Below are 11,579 nucleotides of genomic sequence, written 5' to 3'. Positions count from 1 at the left end.
TCTCCTGTTTTAGCAGGCTCCTTTGCGGCATGACAACCCTCCCTGCTGCACTAAACACAAGCTCTGACGGCGTACTTGTAGCACAAATGCAAAGGCCCTGGCCATCATGGGGAAGCGGCTCTCATTTACTTTACACCAGAGGCTAGGGTCAGCGTCTCCCACAGTGGTCACCTTCTGTAGATGCCTTTCCACCTCAGCCTTTGCCCTTTGTTTGGGAGACAGTTGGCCTCGCCTTGCCAAGCAGAAGACCAAGGGCGTTTTTTTCTTGGCAGGGGGAGCTATGTCGTCTTTTTCGGCTTAGAATCTGACAGGTGCCAGTCCTGTGGCCGCAATTTGCTTTACCCGAGATGTAACCATCTCATCCTCCAATCTGGCTCTGCTTGCCTCCAGGACTGGTGGTGAGCTGAGGTAGTCAACCTTGTACCGTGCATCAAGCAGCATGGACAGGCGCATCAGTTCTTGAGAGGCATCATTGGAGTATTTGTTGCCACACTCCGTATATGAACCCTTGTTTATTGTTGCGGTCAGTTGGGTATCCCCTTCCTCCTCCACTAACACATTCTCAGAAAGCAAGCTCAGGGTTGGCAGCGAACAAGATGCTGTCACCTAGGTCTCACCAGAAAGAACGTTGATGAATTCGGCGAGGGGTCGCAGTGCAGCGTTCATGGCCACCGGCATGGATTCTTCTTGCCAGGTCAGATTGGGAAGAGACCGGCGGCTCCCATCATCAGCCAGAATGCGTTTGATCGCTGGGGCTTGTTCTAGAATTCTCGGGACCATTTTCTGCTTACATCCCCAATGTTTTGCACAGTTAAAATATAATAAAAAGAATAAGAATAAAAGAACAGATGATTGCCTCGTCTGAATATAAACACAATAACCTAGCCTAAACACAGGGTTGGGGTATAACAGAATACATCTACCGCTGTTACGTATCTCAAATACAAAAACAATGTAACTGTAGTCCCTTAGACTTACAAAATAGTAGTCATCAGAATTGTTACTTTTGAAAAACATGATGATTACTTGTGGATTACTTTCAGATTTGTTAAGAGAATAAAATCTCCAAACGAATAGGTTTATAATAAAGAATAGAAGGATCATTTCCCTTAAGGAAAAAAGAAAAAGCACATAATGCTTACCGTAATGAGTGAATGTTCAGGAATGTTTAGCTCTGTCCGAGCTTCATGGTGCGACATCCAAAAGCACGGCTAGTACAATCTTTTTCGGCATCCGGGGCTTTATTGATGGCCACACATTCAAATTCTGCCCGAAGCAATTGAGCCGTGGCCATTTCAGCTCTCGGACTGCTGAAACAAGGCTTTTCAGTCAGTGGTTTATGTATGTGATCTTGGATTCATTGACACCCCAATTCTCAATGATTCCCTTGAGCGCAACCGACAAGGTCTCTCCTGTGTGCCTCTCCGGGATGAAAACAGTCTCCAGACACCTTGCCTTCAGAGTCCAATCCAATATGAAATGAGCAGTGACATGGCTGTCACTGCTCTGGGCATCAGGGCATTATGTTCACGGAAGACCACAGGTCGGTGGTCAGGGAGATGTGGGTGGCCGATCTCGGCTCTCCCATTATGACCTCTTGTTTCCGTGTAGAGCCTCGGAAGGGCCTTTTGGGAAAAGTAGTGTCGTGACGGCAACTCATACTGAGGATCAAGGATCGACAGCATGTCCTTGAACAAAGCTTTTTCCACAGTGTTGAAGGACGCCATTTCTTTGGCTAAATAAGTACACACGTATCGCGTGCACTGCTCCCACCGGCGACTGCCTTGGGCGTACTTGGTGGAGGGGGCAAATGCTCCAATGATGGAGAACTAGCTGGTGACTGCCACAGCGGCAGTCTTTGACACTGTTCCCACTGACCGACTTGGGTGATGGACCTTCAGGTGTCCGTGTAGGTTGGTGGTCACTGCTCCCTTAGTTGGCAACTCACAGCCGCACAATAAACAAATTGGTTTTCCAGGATCCGCAGCTTCCCTTCTCTTGTTAGGCTTGAAACCAATAAATTGCCACACTGGTGAAGAGACATTGTTTTTCAAATCTTAACTCAGCCATCAATAACGGTACTTGAAGGTCAGTGAAGAAGTTACACAGGAAGATGCGCAGAAAAAGAAAGACATTTGCACAAGAGTCTGACTGTGTGTGTGTGTGTGTGTGTGTGTGTGTGTGTGTGTGTGTGTGTGTGAGACTGAAATTACAATACATAGCGAGATCTGATCACGCTCACGTTATATTTGCCTGGGGAGTGAGCGTAAATACCCCCTGCCGCCACCGCCGATAAAATCGTCTTTTGGCGATCGCTGGGGGGGTGCTATTGGATGATTGGATTTTTTGCGCAATCACCCAAGCCTAACCCCACACGGATCAAATGGTCACTCAGTCATCGTTTCCGGAGACCGCACCAAACGGCCACCCGTCCGTCACTTTATCATCATTGCACAACACAGTACACAAGGGAAAATAAGACAAACTGCTGAAATTTAAGCAGTTAAACTGTCCAAGCAGAAAGGGTAACACAGTGGATCACCGCTAAGCCACCTCATGAAGTGGAAAGTACACCTCTATTTCCATCAGCAATAAGGTTAGTTATAACAATGAGAAGTGCTGGTTTACAGATTCGCCTGTTTGCCACAGGCGGTTCCTTTAAAGGCATTTCATCTACATACAGCGTCAGCAGCTAAACTTAGAGGGCCTCTTTTTAAATAAAGGAGAAGACATTAAGTAGTGATGACGGAAGAGAGTAACGTAGAAAAAGACATCTATGAATCGGGCTGAATTTGTGTAGTCTGATTCTGGCATTACGGAAACTTGGAAAATTGTAATACGTACCGAACAAGACTAAACTGGACCCCGTGTATTGCGCCCTGGAGCTATATTTGTATTTGTTTTTTAAATGTATACTATTTTATTCTCTTTTTTTGGGCTGTTAATCTTTTTTTTTTTTTTTTTTTTTTAATCCTTATGGTCTGTACTGAAGTACACCAAAACTCACCATAAGATATTGCTAGTACATGTAAATGTACCTGGTGAAAACCTTCAAATATATTAAATTATTATATGTCATTTTATATTTTATAAATATATATTATATTTCATAAAAGACAAGGGAATCCCAGGTATTTTTGTTAATTTATGGCATTTAGATATATTAATATCTAATACATATATTGAGATTCTTATACAGAATATAATATTGTAATGACCCTTTATGCGTTGTTACTGCGGGCGGCTCACAAGTCGTGTCTGTGTGTGTGTGCGTGTGTGCGCGCGGAGTCAGAGCGCGAGAGAGAAGTGTTTGGTTGTTGGTTCAACGGCGTGAAAACATGACTTGTAGGGTTGGATCAGTGAGTCTTCCGCAGCAGCTTAGTTTATACTTAAGTTGAATGAGCTGCAACGGGCCATTGACCGGATCATGGTACATTTGGATCGATCCAGGGGTCCGCATATCAATGTAGTCGCATCTTTAATGTTAAAACCGCTTTCCGATTTGTATCAGTGAAGTGTTACACCCCTGCTATGTGTACATTTTATTTGCGTTTGTAACATAGACTGTTATTGAAACATGACTGATAACGTTCGGTCAAATAAATTCTTTGCGGACACCAGACCGAGTTTTACGACAGTGGGGTAAAATTACAGAAACTGTACGGGCCCTGATACCAAAAGTTACATGATGCTTTAAAAAAATATATCCTTGTTGGTTTGGCAAAATGGTATTACCATTTGGTTTTTGCAAAATATTAATAAATAAAAACCCTTATTTGTATACGACCTTAATACACAACATGCAGCTCAAAGTGTATTTACATTAATTGAAGAAATTAGCTAAATGCAATACATTTAAATCAGTCTAGTGAATATGCACATAAAAAAATAAACGATTGTATTAAACTACCAATCAATCTAAACTGTGAACTCACGTTAACTATTTGAAGACTGAGCTGAAAATATGTTTTTAGCATTTGATTTAACTGTAGAGACTGGCTACAATAGTTTTTCTGATATTCGGCAATTAAGGAGCACAGCAGCCCTAGCACACATCTGACTCTTTTGGAAGCAATATTTTGAGTTGTTGGACCTACCTTTTTTTTTTTTTTTTTTTTCTCAGAACATTCGAAAGATGGATGCAACAACTGGCCCGCCACGCTTTCGGATAATGATGAGCGATGGGCGGCACACTATGTCCTGTAAGTATATGTACCCATTTTTATGTAAATCTATCATTTTTCTCACAACAATAGTTTTACCAATACCTGTACAAGCCTTTTGGATGATATGGGATTTATGTGCCAAGAGTACATGAATTATAAATTATGGGAATTTGACAATGTGCATTTCTGCATGAATTATTAAAGTGAAAATAAAAAAGGCATGTGTCAAGTACAAGGAATAAATCAGTTGACACAATCAGTTGGAGATGGTGCAGTAAACAGACCGTGAATATAAATTAAATAGATAAAGTATTTGGGTGTGAAGTGTGTTTACACAATGTACAACCTATACAGATACATGGATATATGTCCAAAGCTGTGTTTATGCAGTATACAATACAAATGTATTTGATTGAAATTATATCTTTTTGGAGTGTTGTTACAGATACATACAGTATGTCACTTACATGTGCATATTGTCAGTCTGGGAAAGCCTTGCTTTGTATGCATACAATGTGTATATAAATTGGAAAATTTATAAGTCAGTGTATGGCCACACAGGCGATGATAGGGGTCCGTATTCTTCAGGGTCGCGTGTCCTCTGTTCAGGTATTCTCGCGAGAATATCAGATAAACAGCCAACCACTTCTTAATCAAACAATTAATGTTAATTTATGATAAAATAATTTGATAACACGGTGAAATGGTTGAGGTAGGGGAAAGGGGAAAGTATAAACTATTGATTTAATTGATGAAGGGATTGCATTTGAAATGCACAGAGGAAGCGGCTAACTTACTCTAAACTGAATGATATAAAGAAATCGCCAAACAAACTGACCCAAACATCACATCGCCATGAGCTTACCGGTCAGTTAACTGGCTTGCGTCTTCCTGGGTAAAACCATTGGTTTCGGATCCCAATGGGTGTCGCCTCATCTTGGATCCCGAATAATATCGCGGATCCGTGGTCAGAATCGGCAGGTCAGACTTTAAAAAGATGGAAATGGAAATCGGTGCATCTGTAGAATTTGGGAATTTTTATAGATACAGGAGATATTATAGATATTGTTGACAGTGTCAGTAGGATGGTCATTCATTGACGGCATTTTTTTTTTTTCCTCCTTTATTAGACTTCATGCTTTCCACTCAGCTCAATCGTATGGCTGAAGACGCCCTGCTGACACCGAACTGTGTGTGCTTGCTGAAGAAGAGTGTGATGAATATACTGAAGGACGGCCGGTATGCTGCATTTTTCTATTCATCAATTTAATTACTGGCTGGGCTTGAGCAATGTTCAATATTATCGGTACTATTTCCTTTTATTGGTATTGTGTTACGAACCAAGCATATTTTCCCTGTTATGAACACTTTTGTGTTCTAAATTGATGTTGATGGAAGAGTTTGTCATAATCTAAAAGGGAACATTCATGATGACTAATGATGATTTAGTGTGTTATGTAATGTTCTCCCATCGCTAGCAACATGTCTCATTTTGAATGTGAGATAAAACCTGGAGACTCCAATATGCCTGTGAACTCCAATTGCATTTTATTTGTTAGTATTTTATGCAATTGAGCCTTTAAAAGATCTGAAACTTCCTAAATGAAACTTAGACATTCATTCCCCAGGATTTCTTTGTTGCCCTTTCACTCTTGTTGCACACATAATCATATCAAGTGGGGGGGGGGGGCATGTAAGATTGTTTACATATTTGTGATGCCCCGATTTATCTTCCGATTTATTTGCCTTGTTGACTGCTATCAGCAAATAAGATGACATTCACGGATGACAGTGGCCGATGTTTAGCCAGTGATTGCCACATGTGGGAGCTGACGGTCGTTGAGGTGGTAGTTGGGCTAGGGCTGCAGGGACAAAATTCGAATAGAATTCAAATATTACCAAAAAAACCCCCCAAAAAAAACAATATAAGTTCATCCAGTTGGTTGCACAGTGAACGCACTTTAGGGAGAAATATGTGTGCAGTGTCGGTGAAGATGCACGAGCGCATTTCCTTCACTTCCCGCGTTTCTGTGTGTACAAGAGAGAGTGCGCCTTTGACCAGAATGTCTAGTACTTCCACGGGTGTGGTGATGAAGAATCCCACAATCACCCACGGAATGTCCTCTAGCGCGGAGATCCCAACCACCGCCTCGCGGACCCATCAAGCCAGTGGTTGGGATCATTGTTACTTCATGTTCATTGTAACTTGGAAAACAGTAAGTGATGCTGCGTTCAGAGGAACTCGGAAAGCATCGGTTGTTGGCCAAATTGTTATTTTTGACGTCGGTAACGGCCCACAGTTTCACAATCGGTGCATCCCCATTATCTATTAATATTCTATTTGAGAAAGAAGATAAACACTCACTCACATCCCTGATAATGGCTGCACAGCTCTGGAGATTAAACTTGCGTAGTATTCACCTGCTTGCTTCCCCTGTCTAATTCTCCTTCTCATGTCCAATTGGTTTTGTTTCAGGCGGGTCGTAGTCATTTTGGATATCGAGGTTGTTAAGCCTGCCAAAGACGTTCCTGGGAAGATCGGAGATCCCACTCCTTTTGTTGAAGGTAAAGCTTCAGATACATTATAATTGCATTTTTTGAGAACGTAGCAATATTATCAGAGCTTTATTTTATAAAGTGCAGTAATTTATCAAGCCCTTTAAATATCCTCTTCATGGTGCCACAAATTTGTGTATTGTTCACAGGTCAGAGTAAAGCCCCACAATCGGCTCCCATCCCTTCAGTTCGTCCACTTGCACCCCAGAATGGAAAAAATGAAGGTGAACATCATTTTATGTTTTGTCACTACAGGACAGTTAAATAATAAAAGGTTAGTTTTCAGGTTACCACAAGATGGCAACATTTTCATGGCAGATATCGGTACCAAACCCACGTGTTTGCTGGATGTGACACCAGTATAACTGACAATGCAGTAGGGATCGTATTATTATTTTAAAAATTATTTTTAGCGCATTGTATAATTTTTTTAAACTTGTTTATTAGCCCTTGCAATGCTGTTCAGCTCCATTTATTTCATATGGAGGTTTGGCATGATGAGCTATAGGTGATGGTTTGTACTTCAGTGTGTTGATGTAACATTTTTGCAAACACAAATAGTGGCTTTGGCCGACTATCTTTTGTTTTTAATATGAAGCTAAGTCTAGCCGATGAGGGTATTGCGTAGACAATAAATATAAATGATATCTTGTGTACATAACTTAAAACTAATGTAATGGTGAAAGGCAAATGGATTACAGTGAGAACGATGAGGGTATTTTTAACATTCATAAGGTGTGTGTCATGGCAGGTATTTGTCCCTCTAATCTGCTGTGTTGGGAATTGAGCTTGTGGTGAACGCCCTCCTCATCAGCAGAGTTATTGTTCATTTCTCTGTGTGCTACTTGATCTGGGGGGCTTAATTACCAGAAGTGCAATGGTCGGCAAAGTGGGGGGTGGGGCTTAAAGTGGACACTTTAAACTCTAATCTGCCACGTGAGACGTGCACGAATCAAGTATGCAGTGCTTATCCAACTGGCAAATCTCACAGTTGGGCAGCACAGCTCAGCTGTGGAAAGAGCGGCAGTTTGTTGGAGCATTTCACACTATGCCCTGATTCTGTGAATATGAATCATCTTCTAAACCAAAAAAACGTATTCACTCCACTACTTGGGAGGTTTGTTTCCTGTTCAACACTCATCTTGTGCTGTTTCTCTCTTTTATTTTTACTTTTAATTCTTTCCTGTGGGAAACATGTTTTACATTTTACGGCTGCCGTTTGAAGCTTCCCTCATGAAGGAAGATAAGTACTTGCAGTCCAAAGAAACAAGCTCTTTGTTATTCATCCCTTGGGAATAATGTATGTGCTTCTCACATGACTCGACTCCATCATTGCTCCTCTTGCGTCATTGATTTCTCCTCATTCCTCCGACAGTGAACAGAGGTCTTAATAAAGACTTTGGGAAGAAGGCCCCATCTGCCATGCCGAGCACTCCTGGGGGATCCTCTAAAGTTGTGCCCATTGCCAGCCTCAACCCCTACCAGTCCAAGTGAGTGCATCTTTCCTAACTGTGGAGGTGTGCAAGGCACCTTGTCATCCCGCCCACCTATCACGGCTAACACGGTTGCAATTAATCAACAAGGCAAATATTCATTCACACACGTCACAATGCTCAAAATGAATATGCAGAACTTCATTAGAATAAACACTTGAATATCAATTCAGTAGGCCTCCTTTGCTACATCTAGCTCCATAGCACCTATAATAGACTTTTGCTAGCTAAATTTGCATGTTGTATTTGTATAATTTTATGAAAAGGAATAGTGATTTGTGTATTTCAACTGGCTCATCTTAGAATTAAGATTAATATCTTGTCAAACGAACGCTGTCCTGTAATCTTATGCTAACAGTTATTACATTAACAGTTCACAATGAACTTTGCCACTGGATCTTGTTGGCTTAAAAAGGCAAGCTCACCAAATCTTGGTGAGCATTAACCAGTGGAAATTACAAGTGTCAAACATTGCCTACTTAATTGAATGTTCTTAAAATGATGCCCAATAGGTCGGTGTCCAAATTGCATCGTTTAATTTCAACAATCAGATCTATGCAGATTTCCCTTTTAAAGTCATTGTTATTTGTCAATGCTGCTAACCAGTATTTTATTGTTTCTACATGTTTTATGGTACTCTTTTGAATAGTTGCTTTTTAACATTGTGAGAGGCTGGTCTACCTAAAGTACCCATATCTCAGAAATATACACGCATAGAGTCGCTATTTGCCAGTTCAAATCAAGTCTTTAATTTAGAATGTGCAGGGTAGCTGGGGTGGGAGTAAGGTAACTTTTCCTGGGCCGTGGTGCAAGCTTCTGCCGTCGTGGCTTGACTGCCTCTTGTTGTCATCCGAAATAAAGCTTTGTGCACCGCACAATAAAAGCATGCAGAAGTGGTTATGCAGTGTCTCTCCTGTCCTATCCCCACACCCAAAAACCTCTGTGGAACTGCCAGGGTCTTTCTAGTTTGGCAGTGGCGTATCAGGTAATGCAGAACCCGGGCTGGAAAGTTACTACCCTTTACTTGACCAGGTAGTTGGAATGCCTGTGAGGAATCCTCTCCCCTAGACCCTGTGAAGGGACTCTGCATGCATGTAAAGATTGTATTTTTGACGACCAAAACATTCTAGTGTGACAGTGACAAGAATCACAATCATGTTTTATTGGCCAAGTATGTTTACGCATTAGGGGCGAAACGGATGACAAAACCCATGGTTCTGATTGTGTCACGCTATTGAGTCACCGATCGGATAATTTTTCTCTTCTTTTCACTGCAGCGCTGTGGCAAAAATTAGGGAATTATCACTTTAAAGAGTAACAGCAGTAAACGGCAGTAAAACTGTATTTCACTATGATGGTCAAATTTTGCGATTAATCAGCGGTTCACATGCGTGCCGGACTGTGGGGGGGGGTGATCCCTACGGTGCAAGATTGCAATTTAACTCAAATCTGTTTATGTGAGCGTCAAGACCGTCACTCAAGACAGTGAGGACAAATATCTTGCTATTTTAATTCGAAAACTGTAATAATTTCCCCTTCAGTGGATCAATAAAGTACTGTCTTATCTTAAAAAAAATGAAATAATTGTATATTACAGTTGTACCATGGAAAAATTCAAGAATATTAGACTTTGCTGAACCGGAGCTATTCAGAGTTAAAATCTTATCACAGTGCACATACTCCTCACTTTACAACCTACCTGTTGAACGACGGTTGGGACTCACGACCAGCTCTTTAACCAGTTAGTATTGTGCGCTACAAAATATATCCTATATACACTATATAAACTATATATACTATATACACTGTATACATCACATCACCGTTCTCAGTGTCCGTATTCACTACACTAGCCTTCGCAATGGCCACGCCCCCTTACCATGAAATAGCACGGTTCCTCGCTTATCGACCTGGTTGTAGGAACAGAACTCGGCCGTTAAATGAGGAGTACCTGTACAATGTTGCGTAATATCCACTTTCACACCATCAGATTTTGTCCCCACACTTGAGAATTATTGAAGTCACACTAGCGTGTATTACCACCAAGCCTTTCTCGCCTGTTAGGTGGACGGTCCGGGCACGCGTCACCAACAAGAGCAGTATCCGTACGTGGAGCAACTCTCGAGGGGATGGCAAGCTGTTCAGCATGGAAATTGTGGATGAGAGTGTACGTATCGATGTATATTTTTTATGTTGGTGTATAGTTAAATTTATTTTCAAAAACGCAAAGCCTGTCTTACAGATGGTTGTGTCTTGATGCAGGGAGAGATTCGAGTGACTGGATTTAACCAAGAGGTGGACAAGTTCTTCGGTCTCATCGAGGTTGGCAAGGTGAGGGCTGCTTCCAGATAAGGATTTCACTGTTTGTAAGTATGTTTCAGCACAGGCACTTGTCTGTTGAAAACAGATTCGTCTGCAGACTGTTATATAAACAGCTGCCAGTACTTTGTGAATTTCAACCGCAGAGACATCAATGCGTCATCCTGCTGCACTGTACCAACACAGTAATCGGCTTATGATCTTCTGCCAGCCTTTGTTGATCCCCCCCCGACTGTATGAAGTCGTGTCTTGTTAGCACCATTCAGTCAGGTGAAAGACTCGCCAGATCTGTTTAACATTTGGTTTATCCGTCCGTATGGCCCAGGTGTTCTACATCTCCAAGGGATCCTTGAAGATTGCCAACAAGCAGTACTGCTCTTTGAAGAATGACTATGAGATGACTCTCAGCGGGGAGTCGACCATCATCCCCTGTGATGACAGCGGTGACGTTCCCATGGCGCACTGCGACTTTGTCTCCATCAGCGACCTGGAGGCCAGGGACAAGGACGCAGTTTTGGGTGAGGAGGCTTGCCGGTTTGAAGAGCTCAGTGGCGACAATCTCAAGGATTCTTTCACACTATTGCAATGTATGCACCGAAAAAAAGTCCTAAACAGATGAGGCGCAGGATGGCATATCGGCGCGGTCCGCTTAGTCAGATAGCACAGCAGTCGGTCCGCAATTTATATTTGCCGTCAAATGTTTTTCTACCTCGGTATATTCAAGACTTGAAACAAAGTGATCACAAGGAGAGAATTACTTAATAAGCTGTGTAACCAATGACCTTTGCAAAACAGCACATCATGGACACAGTGTGCATGAGTCAGTGCTGCACTTTATCTTCCTTGGCTTGGAGAAAAATGTCACCATGGCATCAGGATGTGGAAAATTTGCCACATGTTGCTCATTTACTGAAATCTTCACGCAGGCCCCCAAGTGCTCTCCCTGCGGCCTCTTCCTGAGGTCTGTTTTCACCTGCCAAAAGCGAAGATTTTATCTTATTTTGCAAACCATTCAAAATTTAAGACATTTTAATGGCACAGCTTA

General features: G+C 41.9%; 1 protein-coding gene across 1 annotated transcript in view; it reads left to right on the top strand.

Annotated features, from left to right (window-relative positions):
* rpa1 (replication protein A1) overlaps positions 1-11,579 on the top strand; it is a 41,414-nt gene that overhangs the window by 2,644 nt on the left and 27,191 nt on the right. The window contains exons 3-10 of the mRNA XM_080007079.1: positions 4,124-4,202; positions 5,297-5,405; positions 6,643-6,731; positions 6,872-6,946; positions 8,098-8,212; positions 10,280-10,382; positions 10,478-10,546; positions 10,860-11,052. Of these exons, the coding sequence (XP_079863205.1) occupies positions 4,124-4,202; positions 5,297-5,405; positions 6,643-6,731; positions 6,872-6,946; positions 8,098-8,212; positions 10,280-10,382; positions 10,478-10,546; positions 10,860-11,052 (832 nt within the window). The remainder of the gene's footprint in view (positions 1-4,123; positions 4,203-5,296; positions 5,406-6,642; positions 6,732-6,871; positions 6,947-8,097; positions 8,213-10,279; positions 10,383-10,477; positions 10,547-10,859; positions 11,053-11,579) is intronic.

This window comes from Zeus faber, assembly GCF_960531495.2.
Source record: "Zeus faber genome assembly, chromosome: 9".
In the NCBI taxonomy this organism is placed as follows: Eukaryota; Metazoa; Chordata; class Actinopteri; order Zeiformes; family Zeidae; genus Zeus; species Zeus faber.
This window is presented reverse-complemented; position numbering and strand designations above follow the sequence as displayed.